This window comes from Pocillopora damicornis, chromosome 3, assembly GCF_964200805.1.
Source record: "Pocillopora damicornis chromosome 3, jaPocDami1.2, whole genome shotgun sequence".
Taxonomy (NCBI): domain Eukaryota; kingdom Metazoa; phylum Cnidaria; class Anthozoa; order Scleractinia; family Pocilloporidae; genus Pocillopora; species Pocillopora damicornis.
Genome location: NC_142672.1, coordinates 29,116,596 through 29,135,860, shown reverse-complemented (window position 1 = coordinate 29,135,860; position 19,265 = coordinate 29,116,596). Strand labels below are relative to the sequence as shown.

The 19,265-nt window shown below is 36.1% G+C and overlaps 1 protein-coding gene and 2 long non-coding RNA genes across 5 annotated transcripts; 2 read left to right on the top strand and 1 right to left on the bottom strand.

The window, feature by feature from the left end:
* Positions 1-277: 277 nt before the first annotated feature.
* LOC149049238 (uncharacterized) lies at positions 278-3,424 on the top strand. Its single transcript, XR_016184662.1, has 5 exons — positions 278-415; positions 1,120-1,193; positions 2,241-2,355; positions 2,539-2,643; positions 2,780-3,424. It is a non-coding gene; the product is annotated as an uncharacterized LOC149049238 (long non-coding RNA).
* LOC113667894 (uncharacterized) lies at positions 2,698-17,881 on the bottom strand. 3 transcript variants are annotated; one of them, XM_089199192.1, is made up of 6 exons: positions 17,710-17,881; positions 13,811-14,133; positions 10,996-11,106; positions 4,754-4,963; positions 4,562-4,640; positions 2,698-3,692 (listed from the first exon to the last, which is right to left on the bottom strand). In XM_089199192.1, the coding sequence occupies exons 1-6, from the start codon at positions 17,745-17,747 to the stop codon at positions 3,581-3,583; spliced, it is 873 nt and encodes a 290-aa protein (XP_089055318.1). In that variant the 5' UTR covers positions 17,748-17,881; the 3' UTR covers positions 2,698-3,580. The 3 variants fall into 3 exon arrangements, with proteins under 3 accessions (XP_089055318.1, XP_089055316.1, XP_089055317.1); XM_089199190.1 differs by lacking the exon at positions 17,710-17,881 and adding an exon at positions 15,333-15,698; XM_089199191.1 differs by lacking the exon at positions 17,710-17,881 and adding an exon at positions 15,333-15,589 and having other exon boundaries at positions 2,698-2,992.
* LOC149049237 (uncharacterized) lies at positions 8,265-9,506 on the top strand. Its single transcript, XR_016184661.1, has 2 exons — positions 8,265-8,524; positions 9,011-9,506. It is a non-coding gene; the product is annotated as an uncharacterized LOC149049237 (long non-coding RNA).
* Positions 17,882-19,265: the final 1,384 nt, after the last annotated feature.

Sequence of the window (19,265 nt, the reverse complement as noted above, 5' to 3'; positions counted from 1 at the left end):
AATTACTCGATTTGTTGTAATTCCCGGGTTGTGATAACACAGGTTTTTTCGCATACCTAGGTTTATAAGTACGTATTATATCTACGTCAGCGAATTAAAAGATGATGATGATAGGTGAAGTGTAAAATAAAGTTTTATACCCTAAAATATGTGATTGGAATTACAGAAATAAATATCCTTAAGCAAACAAAAGGTGACATTTGTTACATTCCTATCATAGAGGATTCTGAGAGTTCACTTCTCTCTCTCTTTTTACAATCGACTCAATCAATTCTATGTGAAATCGGCGAAGGCTTACATAGAAAGGATCGGACCACAAGAGACGTTAACCTTTAAAGGAAATTAGTGGTCTTTATTCAAAGTTTCCATGCAGTGGCGCCTACCTTAATCACGGCAGACTGAGGGCAGACCGCCGGTCAGTAAATAAATAGAAGTCCTAACACCTTGATAACGTAACTTTCTGAGGAAGGGCCGCTCAAAACATCACCTTTTAACTCCTTACGGTTGCCAATTGGCACTATCAATTGCACTGATGAAACCAAATTATCTTGTTATACTCCTACAGCAGCATCACAATTTCTTTCGAAACTTAACCCCATTTATTCATTTATCATTACTTTGACTGTGTCGGCCAAGCCTTTGTGAAATATCGGTCGGGGCGCGGGGCTCAAAAAATTTGCCACAACTTTTCATGTTGGCTTTTCATGTTGGTATTCAATTTAATCTACTGCATATTTTCATGTTTGTTTACTAACCGCACATTTTTCATTTTTGTGTACTTAGACATTTTTTAAATATATATACAGTGAGACTGGGTAGAAAAAAAAAAGGGCGCGCCAGCGGAGGCTCATAACGTCATGGTCGGGGGACGGGGCACTTAAATTTTGCCACAACCTTTCATGTTGGATTTTAGTATCCATTCTTATCTTCAGCGTCTTCTTTCAATTTTGGTTATTTTTGTTTGTCTATTCTGGCAAAGTTGTTACAAGTCATTAGTTTTGTTCTTTTGCGGAAGCACTTTAAAGTAAGAGAGCACTTAAAAAGCTCTCAAGTTCTGTGTGATATTTTGATTTTCCTTTTATTTTTTAGTTTGTTTTTTTTTGGCCTTATTTCCTACAGAAAATGCTGTACGTGTGGATTGGGCCAATCGACAGCAATACATAAAAGTACACTCTCATCATGACGTAACTGATGTAAGTACCGCGGTAATTTCCAATATCAACTGAAGTCAGATTTTTCTTAGGAGTCATCAAGCCATTCGCGATTAATTAGTAAGACTTAAGGCTACAGTTAAATTTCATGTTTTGGCATGACAGAAACCGTGGCTGTGTTTACAAAATACTTTGTTGACGTCGAAGAATCCCTGGGAAGAATCGGAAAGATCCAGAACATTTCTCATATCTATCAACGACTTTTTTTCTTTGTCACATACTTAAGACCTCAAAAGCGAGAACAAAGGAAATTTAAGCTTTGACAGATGATTGGAAATCTTACGTCTTTAGCAAAACTTTTGTCTCTTTTCTTTTGTTTTGAGTGAGAGGAGCTCAATCACTTGAGATTCACTTTGGACATTGTTTAAATATCTGCCTGTCCAGAATTCGCTAAATGTATCACCTGACCTTGTAGATTCATTAACCTGTTTTTTTGTTTCTTTTTCGGTGGACTCCTACAATTTTTCACTGTCAGACTCTGACGCTGGTAATTCTTTGAAAACACTTCAATTTGACTTATATCTGCTTCCACAAAGACCGCAGAAAACAGCAACGTCACAGCCCACCAAAATTGCTGAAGTTGAACGTGCATGAGTGAAAACATCCTCCTTAAACACGAGCATCACAGTCTCTCAAAACCTGATTTTACACACGCCCATATTTTGTGCAGGTGTTTTTGCTTTTTTTTCCGAAGGCCGCTCGAATCCGATCAATATTTGAAGTGTTCTGAATGGGGCGGTGCATGTTCTAAACTGATGTCATTTCGTTGATATGCATTTGTTAAAGAAAAATTGTGTGCTATCAACTAAAGCAAAGGAAAACGGTCAGAAGTATAACAAGCTGGAATTTCTTCTAAGTCCTTCAGAATTTCCTTTTTCTCTGAGTCAGCCTTTAAGAAGTCAGTTTCATCAGTAAATTTAGTCTTAAAACCTTCTTCTGTAACAAGCTTTACCTTTGGGAAACCTGGAAAATGGAATGTTATATTTTGTCATTTACATTGCATTGTGTCATACTGATATCTCTTCGAAGCTTCATTACTAGAAATGACCCAAAACTTCTCCGAAGGCGCTTTGCGAAATTGTTACTGGCTGCCACAGACTGGTGAAGAGCACGATGTGCACGGAACCATGGGAAGACGACTGAGGTGATGCTTTCCTCAGACAGTTAGAGGTTATCGGAGACGTGATACATGACGCTAAAGCCTAACGGCATTCTGCAATCGGCAATCTTCCCCCTTACCTTACGCGTTTGTATCCTAAAACAGAACATGTTGCAGTGCTATTCAAGGTGCAAAATGTAGTTTACAAATTGTTGTCTTGCATTCTAGAAATTCAGACCTTGACACACTGCAGTTTCTGAGAGGCTAGATGTCTACACTGCACTTACCTTGAAAGCAGTCTCACTTAATAACCAACTGAAAAATTCAGTCCAGGTTCGTGAAATTGGAAATTTTTGTTAGCCAACCTTCACTTCTTGTATTGACTTGTTTTTAAATGAACATGCCTTTTAATATTCAATTCTGAGTTACAAACATGTCAAATGATGATCAACTTCTCTATGCTCATAAGTGAAGACTGAGGCAAACAAGGCTCCTATGCAAGAACAGCCATAGCTGCCCACTTTGCCGAGTCCAAAATTCTGGAGGATGCATGTGCTCGTTCCCGTAGAGAAACAACTGTTCTCCTCGCAAGTGATCCACCGCCGCACTTGCCAACTAGATAAGGAGAGGAAATCTGCCTTGGATGATCTTCTTGGAGATGTTTTCGTAACTCAATTTGTTCCTGGGAAGTCATTGTTTCAGATAGTTAAGTTACAAAGTTAAAGAAACCATGCCATTTAACTCTAATCCATTGTCGCGGTGGAAAGCAAATTAGCTCAAATACCCTATTTTGCCAAAGTTGGCCTAAAGATGTGTCCCTGCTACATCACTGGTGAGCGAGAGAGTTTTCTCTTCTGCAGGTGACCTTGTGTCTGCTCAGAGGTCATGCTTGCGTAGTGAACATTTAGACAAGTCAATTTTTTTAGAAATGTGAGAGTGCTCTAGATCTAGAAAGAAGAACACTAAAAAATTGCATTTTTTTTAATGCATCCTTGTTATAGATTAATAATGTTCCTATTACTATCGTACATTGTATCCTCAAATTGAGGGTTTCGGGTTGTATGTTGTCTACATTGTGTATCATGTTGTAAGAATTTAAAAAAAAAAACATTAATATTTTGCTTAATTGAATTGAAATAATCGATATCGAAAGCTTAAGGTAGTAATCGAATTGAGTCGAATCGTAAGGAATATGAATAGTTACACCACTACTGGCCACCAGTTTTTATTTTGAGACCCTCATTCACGTCTGATGTAAGACCCCCTTTTTTTAAAGCGAGTCAGCATCAGTCTTTCTTTTAAAACCATCATTTTCCAAACCAGGTCTTTTGGAAGATTCTACTTTCACGTCATACTGATCCGGGCGCTTCATTCGCTTTTTCCTGCGTAGAATTTTGAGAAGAATTTAAGGGGCTGTACACATGAAAAGAAAAGCAAAGTAAAACCAAAGAAATATCTTAAGGGTGCTTTTGTGGCAGCTGAATATGTCAAATTACCACTAAGACACGGAATCCAATTTTTTTAAAACAATTTCAATTATAACAAAAAATCAATAGTCAGAGTTTATGTCTGCAGGCATTAATATGTTTTGAACCTACCTCTGGTTAAAATGACTCTAATAAAGGCCCAAAAAATATTTATACCCCAGAACATTCATTGTCAGTAGTACTATTATTATCACTTGGGAGGGCATTGATAAAATAAAAACTGAAAACTATGAAAAAAAAAAAAAAAACCGGAACAAAAACGTAAATGTGCAAGCAGGTTAAGATAAATTTCAGCTCTCTAAAATTTCCCTTAGTATGCAAAATGCACCACAATGCTTAACAAAGTGAAAACAATATAAGGATAACTACAGTATATGTAGACAGGTTATAGTACAACTGTTTATAAATTTCCAACAGTGAGGCAAATGTCAGCCTACATAAATATTTCGAATGTGGTTTGACTTGAAGTTGAGTAAAAAAGTTCATCTATCCTTGTTGATAAATGCAATGATGGATGATATCAGTTGCTGGGTTAGGGGAAGGAGTAGGTGCGCAATAGATACTGACATAGGTCTTTAATCTCTTGAATGAATACCAGATCTGATCATTTGAATCTGACCAGTCACCTTTTCTTTTAATGTCAACAAGCTTTCCTACACATGTAGATGTAGCAGGGAAATATGTGAAATTTAAAATATTTTCATCGTTATATTAAAAATTACTGAAATTTCCAAGTGAAGTTTGTTACATTTAAAAATACCTACCAAAAACATTTGCAACACAAACAGAAAAACGCAGCAAGGGAAATACCGGAAGAACATGCAACAGCAATCTTCCAAATTTCTGTAAGAAAAGAAAACGAGTGCATTTACGTCCAGAAATCAATACCTTCGTGACTTCCCAGATAACCTTGCACATGCATATACACAATCTAGGTACATTAAATCTGTACTTACTGCACTTATCTTCACTCTCAGAATCTGTAGCCCCTTTCTTTACTAATAGATTTAAAACCTCTTTGCAGGGATTTGTTTTTCCTTCAGTGGGAGATTGAGTGTATGATGAAACTGCAGCGGTATGTGGTACTGTTTCAGTATTCAGAACATGTGAGGATGAAGGATCTTCCTGGCAATGTGGCTTGCCGACATTTTCAAGGCAAGCAGTATCTAAAGACCAAACACATTGTAACTGATTACAATAAAGGAAGCTAGTAACATGTAGGTTAATTCAACTAATTAAAAGTGATTTTTCCAGAAATAAATTAACATGTAGTTCACAGTAAACAGCCTAATTTGAAAAAATCTAAGGTATCTACAATTCTATCAGAAGCAGTGATCATGCAGAGTCAGTCGTGCTGATGGCTTGTCAATACTTTCATCAAGCTTGTCAAAAGGTAAAAAGGGGGATTAAGTTTCAAAAGCAACTGTGATGATGGAATGGTAGGGAGGGGAGGGGGAGGGGGAAGGAGGGAAGGGAGAGGAGGGGGAGGGGAGGGGGGGTTAGAAAAATATATTTTGGTTTCATCAACGGAGTTGATAACCTAAATTCACCATTGTAAGGAGAGTTTAAAGCTGATGATTAGAGGGTAAGCCCTTTGTCAAAGTCAAAAGGAAAGTATCCTTTAGCATTTTTTAATACTACTCTCGCCTAACAAAAACAACAGAACTATAATTGCAGAATGAATTCTCATAACAGTTAACAAATATTGTAATCCTTCCACATGGGTTGGGATGTGTTGCACCACTAACTCCACATCATGTAACCCTCCATGACATATCCCATATTTCAATCCCTGAGTCTTCAGATAGCAATTATAAATGGGTTGTAAAATGATAGTGAAAGGGTTGTAATAGGGTTCCGCATGAGAAGCAATCAAACCACTTCTTCCTCTGCCCTCGTGCAGTGAAACTGAATGCTTCTGTCTCTTAGCTTTTCTGATATTGATGAGATATTAGGATCTGTTAATTTTTGTTCTTAGCAATTTTTGAAGTGTTTTATTTTCTCATGTATTAATTAAGATGCACCAATCAAAATCATTCCTTTGTTAAGTTAGACATAACTTTCTGGTTGCATAAATCATTGAAAATGAATGCTCAGTAATGAAATCATGTAATCACCGACCCAAAAATCATATCACTTGGTATTGAATTGATTGCTGTTAATATCTAGGGATTGATGCTGCTGATATATTCTGGCACCAATACATATTATCAAAAATAGATAGAAATATAAATTGATAATTAAGTAAAGAAATTACATGACAACAAAGAGAATTAAAATAGATTTAAATATCATCAATGCCCATTTTGATCTTGAAAAGTGTTCCATGATTTCCCATATTCACCATACAAAGCAAATACTGCCCTTGCGAACTGAATTCCCAGTTTTCTGGGAATTCCTAGGAATTCCTAGGAATTCCTAGGAATTCTCAAAAATTCCCAATTATGCAAATGACCCTTGCAAACCGAATTCCCAGTTTTCTGGGAATTTCTGGGAATTCCTAGGAATTCCTAAAAATTCCTAGGAATTCCTAGGAATTCCTAGGAATTCTCAAAAATTCCCAACTATGCAAATTAACTCTGATTTAAAAAGCTTGGAATTACTGGGAATTTCTGGGAAAGGAAGACTCCAGTTTTGTGAGGACTTGGAATCCCTAGGAATTCCAAGGAATTCTCAGCTTTACAAACTACCTATAATTTAAGAAGTGTGGAACTCGTGGGAATTTCTGGGAATTGAATTTGAGGCAATTTTAATACCCTGAGGTCTACATAAATTCTAAGAAATTCTCAATACCTTGAATGTAAAGGTTTTAAGAAAAAGAGTAATTTCAGAGGCTTAAAACTTTGGCTCAATAAAAGGTATGCTATACAAAACTTACCAAGAGATATACATACATGTACATGTTTATAACTTAAAGATCATGAAATTTATTACTCAAACTTAGTTTTAGTAAATCTTTACATTAATATGGATTTTCTCATGAACCAGCTGTCAGTTATGTTAAATGGAAATTGCCAACTTCCACAATAATTAACAATAATTACGTTGTTATCTTACTTCCCTAACCTACATTACTGGTTGCCTTTGTTAGAAAACCTTGGAACAGTCAAGCTCAGTTGCCTCAAACGCTGTCAGAGACTTTTTGTTGACAATACTTTTAGTAGAAATTTCATGCCTTAGACAAAAAAAGTCAACACCTAATTAATCTTTCTTTTTTCATGATTGTTGTTGCTGCTTTTTTTTTCAGTTTTTTGCTCTATTTTCATGACTAATTGCTGTAATTTGTTTTGCTGTTTTTATTCTTACAAAACATTTTTGTAAGAAAAGGGGAACATTGACTACCTCTGTCTTGTCTGCATGCCAATTAATGTTTGCAAAGTGTGTGGATGATCCACAAGTATTGGAACTCTTACAAAAATGTTTTTCCAACACTTGTGGATCATCCACACACTTTGCAAACATTTGGCATGCAGACAAGACAGAGGTAGTCAATGTTCCCTTAGAGGAAAAACACCTTTTATATGACGTCTTCAATTTACTTTATTTGAAACTCTGATCTGAAAATATTTGTCAACAAGACTTGTTAGTAGTGAGAAGTACCAACCAAATTTCCTTTCATAACTTAATTTCTTAAATGTCCCAATCACTGGATCTCCCAAAAAAATATTACATCTTTTTATTTTTGGTGCAAATTACAAGTCCTTCTTTATATAAAAATGAAAAGTGATAGTCACACTTCAATAATAACAGCTCTTAAGTTTACTTGTTGTTCTTCTCTGTCTGTCAGCTATTAACAAGATTGTTTTATACTTCGGGCAGTGCATAACTATTTGTGGACCAGAGTTCCAACGCAGCTCTGTAATCGCATATAGCTACTCCTGTCTCTTGTACAAATGTTTCTCCTTTGTAAGACGCACTCTACTCTGTTGTCAATACTGCTTTAAGTTCATTGGAAACGACTGACTGAGGAATCGAGATGGCGGTGTTGGAACGTGTTGCTGAACGCTAATGCTACGGTCAAGCTTTGTAGATTTAGGTACTGGTACACTGGGATCATCTATGTATCTCTTACACTTCCGAATGTGGTATCCTTCTTTTATAAATATGAGGGTAAAAGACGATTTGTAGTCGCATTCAAAACTGTGATTGGCTTGTGTTATTTCTCACCTTTGCCATTAACACAACTCAAGTGAGTTTCGAGTCTTTGTTTCCTCGACAACTTTCGGCCACAAATCGTGCATTTGTAATACGATCGATTCTTTTCGATTATTTCTACATAGAGTGAGCTCACATCTTTATTTATATCACCAAGCTATCCATCTTCTAGAAGCAGAGAACCGGTCGGAGAAGACAGAATAAAGTAAGGCGCTTCTCTTAACACTGCAATCGGCAAGCCAGCGGATTCACTTTGCTAGCCAATTACAAGTCCTAAAAGATCCACGTGATCATGCCCGTGATCGGAAACAAAGAAGACTCCATTTGGCGCTCATCTTTGAATGTACTTTGGATCGGTTGATCGCTTTTCTCAACTGTTTTGCTTAATATAACATTTCTAAAGATAGCTTTTATTTTGGTTCAATGGGAAAACGAGAATAGCGTGAGTGTTGTAAAAGAAAAGAAAGTCGTTGGCGCCGTGGAGTTAAAAGAAGGGACAACAGTTGACATATTGACTGGTACAAACAAGGGTCGAGTGGCCATCTGTAAAGCTACGATTTTGAAAGTTTGTGGTGAGTAAAAATTGCGATATTCGTTATGTGATCAAAATCTTACAAAAGAATAGATGTAGCGGGTTAAATTAAGCTTACATAACGCTCGGCGCAACTGAAACTAGAATAATTCTGAGAATCGAATCGGTCACTTGCATGCCGCAGTTTCTTAAGCTTATGCTTTACAATGAAATAAACCTATCAGTAAGGTTTCAAGATTCCTCTAGTCACGTTTGGGAACATTCAAGATTCATAATAGGAACTGTTATTAAACAAACCTTAGTCATAAAGAAGCCCTCCTTGTTAAAAACAAAATAATGTATTCAGCCCTTTTTTAGTAAAATCCATGAGAGAGATGTACTAACTCCAATATAAAAGTCACTCAATATAACAGAGATTTCTCAATTTGAGAATCCAATGAATGCCCTTTTCCTCATAGCTATCTTAAAAGCCTGGTCTGAGCTTTAAATATACATATTTTAATATATTATTTTTTTTCAAATTCAGATGTCAAGGAATCCAGATACAAAATGGTCAAGGTTCTTGTTGACAACCTCATTCAAGGCCAACTCATTGTGAGCCCAGGAAAAAAAATACAAACAGTACAAACAGCAGCTAAGTTTGCAGTTTAGGATAACTTCATTCTAATTTATTGTTACAGTTACAACAAGATTTTAATCAAAAAATCAATTTTATTTGTCTTTAATTAGCCCCTTCACTCCCAAGAGTGCTTGGTTTTCAAATATAACTTAAGATATTGTATTTTATGGAAAAGAATCAACAGATTTTATTCACAATTTGTGTCAAACCAATTTTAATGATTGATTAGAACTATTTTATATGAATAGCTGTAATTGAGGATTAATCCGTATGAAGTTTTCAAGAAAAGAAAAATAAATCAAATTCCATCCTAATATTACCACACATTGATGTTAATTAATCAAAAATATTTTACATGTAAGCCTTAATTAAGCTTCTAAATAAATTTCATTGAATACTTGAATTTTAGCTGGGTTTTTTTTTAATTTAAAGTATTTATTTTATATCATTAGCCTCAAATTTTTGCTTAAAATTCCCAGTAATTCTTAAACATTCCTAAAAATTCCCAAAAATTCCCAAAAATTCCCAAAAATTCCCAGAAATTCCCAGAAATTCCCAGAAATTCCTAGGAATTTTTTAGATTTACAGCTTTTCAGGGAAAGTCATTGGTTCTCTGAGTTGGAATTCCTAGGAATTCCAAGTCCTGTTGGCTATAAACTTGGAATTTCTGGGAATTTCTGGGAATTTCTAGGAATTTCTAGGAATTTCTAGGTTTTTAGAACCAGAGTTGTTATGGTTGGGAATTCCTAGGAATTCCTAGGAATTCCCAGTCCGAATTTACCGTGAAAATTCACACCTTTATTCCTAGGAATTCCAAAAGCCATTTCGCAAGGGAGGTTACCTAATATCACTTGACAAGGACTTTCAATGAGGGAACAACATCTTGAATGAAACTCAACAATAACAAGTTGTAGTCTGTCAGACAAGTGTAAACAACTATTTGGATAAAAATAAATTGGAGAGGGACCAAGGGATGGTTAGGAATAATATGTGGCCATGTACAATACAAATGATTACCACTAAATTTAGGTACAGATTTTCAAGAGGTTTAAACCATGATTTCCTGTATGTTAGAGTTGTTTATTTCGTGGGTGTGCTGAACTAGACAAAGACCTTTGTAGACAAACCAAATTAGTTAGGAATGTTAACCCCTTTCAACTCCATGATCTGAAAGTTACTTCTCCTTAAAATACAGATATAGCTAGAATATAGTGTCCAATTTTGTACTTGGGATATAACACTCTTCTTTGTTGACCATTTTTGAGCACTGAGAGTCATTTCATGGCAACATTCCCACTTGAAAAATTTCAAATTGCTGCAAATATATTTAAGTCTTTCTCTCCCAAGATCTCATTTTGATATTTTACTTTATTCTCAGCACTTGTCTGCTTGATATTGTATTGGTATCAAGTGTTTCATTGAGGGCCAGGCACTCCAGGCAATTTGAGTAGTTTTAAGTCAGGACAGTTTCACCCACTGATTTAATCATCTTGAGGAAAGTTTTTCTTCTAAAGAAGTTCAGCTCAAAAAGTTTTGCTCACCTGTAAAAAACAGTTGCCCTCTTACTGAAAATGTTGATGAAACCAACGATTGATATTGTGAGAAATTCTATCTTTAGTTATAGTCACTCGATGGGGGTTCAGTAAAGAGTGCATCAATATATCAAATGATTAATACTGAGAGCAAGAGAGTAATTAACCAATAAGGGTATAGAGCTTAAGTCACCTTTAGTGGTTCATTCCACAGGAGTTCCTTGTGATTGACTGGGTGTAAGAATGAGGTTTTATATAATGTGACCATTAATGGCTGTCACGTCTGCACTAACACCCTCGGGGAATGAGCAAAACATTCAATAAATTTAACAACAACAAAAATTATTTATCATATTTTACCTTCATCCTTACAAACATGCATTTCAATTTTCATGAAGCCACCATTTGCTGTTCCATAACAGTGTCCTCCTACTTTGTTGTTCACTGAGGACATCTTCCCATTACATGTTGCTGTTGGTCAAAAAAAAAAAACACAGAGTTAGCAAACACTGTACTGTAAATTTAAGACTGGGAACTCTGTGCCTCCAACCTTATAATACTTAAAACCAGGATCTCAAAAGTGTGGAAGGTTTATTATAAGCCCTCCATTACTACTAAACAATATCTTTTCTATACGAATAAGTTGATTAATACACACATTTTGATTGGTTCTTACAGTCTTACAATCTTCTGGACATCAGATGCAAAGATGGCATCATAATGCATTTGCATCTTTTAGCTTCTTTATTATTTAAAGAAATGATTAAATACCATATGTTTCCATGGATCTTTTCAGTACGGTCAAACCTCGATTATCCAGACCCCGATTATCCAGACTATTCGATTATCCGGACTTTCTTCTCTGGTCCCAATTTTTCGATTAATTAGTTGTGATCATGAAAACTCAAAGTCGCAAAAAGCCCAATAATCCTTTCAAAAGACTGTTGAAACAGCATATTATCCTGTGTGCTTTTCAAAATTCGAAAGTGTGACGAGACAAAGAAATATTCTGATGCATTCAGCCGATATATGGTTGGCTCAATCATTTTGTTGCCAGGGGAATTTCATGCATGATTAGTTCCTTCCACGTGGGTTATGTAAACACACGAGCGATCGATCATAAACTCAAATCAAAAACATGCCTATGAAGCAAAAGCTAGCCGTTCTATTGATTAAAGATAAGCAGATAATTATTTCACATTTCTATCTGATTAATATTCATATTTTCGATTATTCAGACTCTCGATTATCCGGACTATTTACTGAGGTCCTGATGAGTCCGGATAATCAAGGTTCAACGGTACATGTAGATCATGGAAGACACCAAAATGTGGTAAGAACATCAGTGACACACTCAGCTGCACCTAATATGTCATGTTTTAGTTCTTACTGCATTTTGTGTCATTTGTGATTTATAACTGAACAGAAGCAAGTTGCAACATGCAATCTTAAATTATCAGTCATCATTAGATAATCATTAGAACAGTCTTGATCTGGCACAGGTGCATATTTTACATACGACCCAAAGAGCCATGCTTTCCTGTTCTCTCAACATACTATGGTACCTTGGAGAGTTTTAAAGTCTAATATTGGAGATAATAAAGCCTGAGGAAAATGCTGAACAAGGTTACTATTAATATAATAGTAATCTGTTATTCTTTTCTGATTCTGTCTTTTAGGTTAATAATTAATTTTTTTTTAACTTTTCATTTATTTATCACTTAAATAATCTTCTCTTTAAAGCCCTTGGACTTTAGGAAGTCTACTGCAGCGGCAGCAACTTATGTGTGTAAGACCTCTATTAATACCACCATCTGCTGCATTTTTTTTTCACTTTTTAACCATAGCTGTCAATTACCCTAAATGTTTTAAAATTCAAGGTTTTAGGTAACTAATAGGGAAGTTTACAAATCATCACTAAAGGTATTTGAATATTTAAACAAAGTCTCTATTTAAAGACCCCAGAAGAGTACAATCAATTACCTGGGGTGTTTTGATAGATATGCAAATTTTTTTCCTGTTTAATAGTGATACTTGACAGATGCATTAGAAAACTATTCATAGTTGATACAAGACTCAAAACTTCCTGCTCATGTTTGTGAAAATAACTGTCTAAAATGTGAAAGTTGTACCTTGAGATTAATGTTAAATCTAATTCCTGAATTGTTTTTAAAATTGCATAACCTTTAAGTTTCCAATTTTCTGAGACCCAAATTCCAAAGAAAAAGTTCGTTAAAACAGGGAAGTGAAACAAATTATTTAATTTTGGATATAGCAACATGTTCTCACTTGAATAAACAACTAATCCTCAAAGTCTAAATGGGCTGTACTTTGAAAATAGCAAAGCCACACATATTTTGAATTGATAATTCGTTATCAAAATTTTTTTGGCCAGTAAAATGTGTAGGAAAGATATATGATACAGAAGCAATTTCTCAGTAAGAGGTTTACACAACTTGAAACTGAATTAGTTATTAACCACACCCTAAACTACAACTGTAGCTTAGCCTACCAAACAATTTGCACAAATAGCTTACACAGGAGATGAACATAAAAAAATATCTGATCAGGGGTACATGTATCTGAAAATAGCTGGTTAAGTTTAACTGAAATAACACATACATGTGGCTCATGAGTAAAATATCAAATAAATGTAAGTTGTGTTTATTAACTGAAGCCATTAGTTTATTTTCTGAAGATTGCATTAAAAAATTTGTTTCCAAGTAATATTTCTGTATACAATTTCAAATACTACATGAAAAATCCATCTATGTACAATGAGCATCTATATTTAAAAATATTTTTGACAAATCCTTTCATAAAAACTAACCCCCTAGCAATATTTCATCAGGCTTCCCTGACAATTCACCGGTACCCCTTTAAATTCCTGAGCAGCAAGAGACACCATGACAGTAAAGTGTTTTGGCCAAGAACACAGCACAATGACACTTCCAGGTCTAAAACCTGAACCTCTTGACTCAGAGTACAGTACACCAACCATTGGAACCACCCATCTCCCATTGATAATCACAGGCTTGTTTTAAAGATGAAAAATGAATTAAACCCCTGACCTCCTTCCAATAAACAATGACATGAACACGAACCCCAACAAACTGAACAACTTTCACTAAGGTTTCACATTCAAAAGAAGGCTGTTAGTTATTTTGAAACTTACAGATGAAGAAGTAGGATTTTCCTTTCTGAAATGTAAGATGATGTTCAGCTGAATACCGTTGGAATATGACGGTGCGAAACTGAAGTGATGTGGGGTCTTCACAGCGCATGAGGATGAAATGCCTTGGATCCTGTATAACATTACAACCATCGAAGGCAGCACTGTTGTGTACCAGCCAAAGGTTCTCATACCTGTTTGCTTTTGTAACTTCCCTCAAAGTTGAGTCCATCATCGTGGCTACATTTGGACACACAAAATTGATTTTTGAATTAGCTTCCACATTGAAGAGCTTGGGCTTCCCTGAGGGGCAATCATTTTTAAACCTGTTTGGATAAAAAATTTGAACAGGTGTAGATTCAGTTGTACCATGTGTCGAGTGATGCAGACATAAAAAAATAGTTATCCTACAAAGAGTCCAACTGATAACCAAGTACAGTGCAAGTGTATTTTATGAGAACTTATTAAACTCATTAAAACTTTCACAGAGACATGCATGCTAGTTGGGGGATTAAAAAGGACAGAAGCCGCCAATATCGTCTTGTAGTACACAAAGGCAAAATAAACATTGGCTCCAAGTACAATGGTACAATTAAAAAAAGATATCACGACAAATTGTTAGTTTCGACTGTAGAGAGAGCTCTTTGAAGATCTAGGGTAAATTTTTGTCAAAAAGCAAAGCCCTGCACGGGAAACATGAGTCTATCTCACCTAAAAGATACAATAGGAGCCCAAGCATGAGGAAACAACGAAACGGAGATCAGAGAAACGCGTGTCAAATTCTCATTGTCAGTGTCGTTCTGCAAACCACAAGAAATTACAGGCTAGTTGCGCGACAGGTGACCCAAGCTCACGTCTCGAGAAAAAGCAAACAATTTAATCATGAGAGCGTCACGCGTTGTGTGACTCGGTGTTAAGTTACGAGAGGAACTGCTGAGAATTTGAAAACGTTATATATTAAAGGAATAGTATGGGTAACGAAATACGGTCGATTTACAACGATAAATATTACGAAATATGACCATTCTAAACATAAAATCAATAGAAATTACGCATATTTTGTGTGTCCATGGTAGTTTCTGGTGATTTTTGCCGTTTTAAGCTTGCTTTGCCATCACTGTTATTCCTCACACAAGACGTCTTATGACAGGAATAACAGTGATGGCATAAATTGTCGGTAGATATATATATATATATATATATATATATATATATATATATATATATATATATATATATATATATATATATATATATATATATTTTTTTTTTTTTTTTTTTTTTTCTATTTTTTTTTTCTCCAGACGTGAGCTAGGACCGCCAGTAGTTGCGCATTCAAATCCTAACGTCTTAGAACAAATGAGTGGCTACGGGAAACTAACTTCGATATTTGCTTTCAGGTTTCGCAATCTGCTATCGATTTAAATGGTAGATAGTATAAAGGAATTAAAGTTGCCCGTTCCTGTAACAGGAGCATTCATGAAAGAGTCAGACATGAAACATGCAAAACGAGATTTTCACTCACAGTGGATTTTCATGATCCCAAATTATGGACTTGTAAGTTGCACTTCCAAGAATGTGATCGAAGCTCATGAAGAAGATGAGAAGAACACGAAAACGCCCTTTCGAATTCATCGCCAGTCGTTGTTTTAGTTGTTTTATGTTTACTCAATCGTCACATATCCAAGTTGCTCATCTCGTTCTTCACTTTTCGAAAAAAACGCGTATCTCGAAGAGGCAAACACTGTCGAAAGCCTCGCTTGTTGATGGCAACAGAATATGTCAAAACTATAAGTTAAGGTCTGTTGGGAATCAACCCCGAATTTTGTACTTTTTAGACTTTTGGAAGGACTTGATCACGTGCTTGGATACTACATAGCAACGCATTGCTGGTAAGTTACGGTGAGCTATGCTGAGCTACGCAACAAAGGACATGTCTGATTGGCTGAGAGCAACTCGAAAATCCTGGTATTCTATTGGCTAATCCAAAAAGCCATTCGAAGCGCGTGAAACTAAGAGATTGGAAGAGTGTTATTTCATTGGAACTTAGCTCGTTGTCTTTACAGAGACGGTGAAACATAGCGAAAATCTAACATGGTAGTCACAATTACTTGGGCCTAATAATCACTGTGGCGAACGCTGATTCATCCCTAATCAAAATGACAGCGAATGATCTTAAAATTGAATAATTACAAGCTTGCACGAGTGCCTATCAATAGTGAAATTTGAGGACAGAGAATCGTTTTCTTTTAAAATGCAGTTTTCGATATCGTTTAGGGTGGCAAAGCACAGCGGAGTTACCATAAACAATAAGGTAAATTTACCTTGAATTAGAATCGCGTAAATTTGGTCTTCCTTTGAAATAATAGTCGTTTCAAGTGAAAAAACGAAAAACTTTCCGCTTGGCGAATTGGAAAAAACAGCACCATACTCAAAGGTATCAGAATCCCCTCTGCAAAAATTTGAGTTATGATTTAAAACCAACACAGGTAGAGGAAGTCTAGGTGGAAATTCAAATTGTAACGGTTATTCAGCCGGTTTTGGTCATTGAGAAGGAACTATAATCTCGAACGCTGACTTTTCATAACACGAGTGCGACAGAACAGTCAGTTTTCCTTACGTAGAATTATTTACCTTCAAGTGCCCTGGACTTTTGTCGTGGAAAGTGATACATAAATTCCAAACAACTGGTAATAGACCTTTTATGAAAGAAGAGCTCCGTAAGTACAAACTATTATAAAAAGTAACAAGGCTCACACCTTAGCGCGGAGCAGAGCGGAAATCTCATTATAAGTGTAGCTTCATTTGATTTCTGTTGTAACCGTCGGTAGATTAATTTTCCAGTTTTAGACTTCAGTTGTCGTATTATATTAATTCACGAGCCCTTTCAGCACATTTGTGAAACATAATCGCTTCTCAGTTTAAGTAATTATCGATACGACGCGAATATGGCTGCTTAAAACACGAATCGTTTCTAGTTCTTTATGCGTTCTCGAGGCCAAATATCTGAAACGGCTGAGTGATACAGCAATCGCCATATTCCGAGTAGAGAATTGTAAATAAGGAATAAGGAGAGCTTAAAAGTTTAAATTTAAGTGTGGCAAGGCGTGCGAAAGGCGATTAATAATAATACAAAGTCCAGCAACCAGTCAGAGAAAAAAGCATTCACCATATTTATCGTTATCTTTAGTTACAGAGTATCACTTCCATCAACTATTTACAATCTATTGACTGTTTCGAGTGTCAAATTATACTTCTTGCATTTGTCTACATGTATATGCTTATATCATAAGATTACAAGTTTAAGTTTTTACTAAGACTAACAATTTTGTATAATTTTACAATGATCTGTTGTCAAACATTTAAAATTATACAGTATATTATATAGAATATCAGTAAACCTGGAGGCCTAATTGAAACCAAAGTATAATAATGGTATACAAATATCTCTATATATACAACAAACATTGTTTTTGGAGCTTGAACACTTTTCAGAAGGGCTTCTACAAAGGGCTTCTTTAGCAAAAGGGGAAAATGTTCACCGGTTAGGTTATACTGCAACATGACATTAGAGGTTAATATTTAACCCTTTCACTCCCAAGATCTCCATAGCAATTCTCCTTACTGTCTGCTGTATAATTCTCCTCATGTTATTTTGGAGAATTTGGTATTGCATGAACTGATAATCCCCCAATTGATATTTTTCTTTATTCTCATCAATTGTCTGCTTGATGTTGTTTTGTTGTTTGCCATTATTTGCCGGCAGCACGCGGTAAGGAAACTGGACACAAAAGACATTAAGCAGCCAATCAGACAAAAGTCTAATAATTCCTAAAACTGAAAATCTTTTTTTTTTTGGAGTGAACGACGGTTGAAATACGACTGTAAACAAAGAAGCTCACCGTAACTCGGTCCTGGAGAAGCGGCCACATCCTGTCATATATTGGGGCTTTCGCCGGGATTTTACTCCTAGAGCAAAGGTAAAGCAGGCGAAGTTAAAGCTCAATGAAATAAAAGTTACAACAATTCTCGTTTTGTGTCCTTAAACAACAAGTGTTTGGGGTGTTTTCGACGAAAAAGTCAAAGATCGCTTCGCTTGAGTTGATCACCACAATGAGCGCGATGCTGGTTTGCTTGCTCACTAGCAATGTGTTGCTATGTGGTATCCAAGCTCGTGATCAAGTCCTGCACAGAGCCTCTACGAGCAGATGATATTATGCGCAGTCCAGCAGCTGCTTCGTGATTGGTCCCTGATCGCCAGCCGTCACCCTATGACAAACGTTTGTTTATCCGTTTCGAAACAGTGGGGGTCAACACCTTCGATTGGAAACGAAACTCCTTTAGATGCCCCTCTCCTTTTCAATCCCTTAATGACCTAGCCCTTAGCCGCGCTGATATGATTCACACTACTATCAACGTTGGACACGTAATGTACCTACAGCTGGCGAACTTTCGAGGGCTGCACGCGCGACCGAGTTTCCGGCCACGATTAAGTGTGTCGCATGTTTGCTTAGCTTACCGCGGACTTAGCTGAAGACATGTTAAATTTGCTTGGCGAAAGACTTAAGCATGGGATAACACTTCGGAAATTCAACAGATCAATTATTTTTGCTGTTACGAAAACTCAACGAGAAACGATAATTTTTACGAAACCCAGAGAAACAGCGTAATGATTTTTTCATTTTTTCCTGTTGCTCTACGAGCGCACCCATTCTTCCGAATTCTTTATCAATTAATTCTCGCGAGTGACTGCATTCTGTCCTCAGACCCTTTAATACTGATCGCCCTTACAACTGAAAAAACTTTCAATGGTAATACAGCGCGAACTATCCAGTGTATTTGTATAAGCTTACTGGTGGTATCCTACTGAATAAAATTTCAGTATTGTAAAATGTCCGCAAAGTTTTCGAAAACAATTTCTGCAATTAAGTTTGTGACGCACTAAAATACGTCGGGCATCACACGAAGATTATGTAACGAGCGTTTTGGGTTGCATTTTCGTGAACGTGACCGAGGTAGTATAATAATCAATATTACTTGGGCAGGACAATGAAGAGAAGAAAATAAAACTTTATAATTCTTACATCATCAAAAATTTTGGTGGCATTCAGTAGGTTCGAGTTTCTTGCTTACGCGCAGAAGAGAAAAAACTGAAGACACACAACTATACAACAACTGTAAATAGGGAAGTTTACTAAAGACAGACAGGTAGAAAAGCAAGCAAATCTTTATTTCTGTGTTGGATTAAAACATTAAGTAAACGGAACAGGCACCCATAAAATGCCAAAGAGTTAGTAAAAATCACCGAGTGCCGGCTGTTTGAACTTTTCGTTGATCCAGGAAATATGAGCGCAGTTCGACTCGTAAATATGAGATCAAACCCTGGTGACTTATTAGGGGAACATTATGAAGCCCCACGATGCACGAACGTAGGTCAAAACGTTTTCATATAGGATTG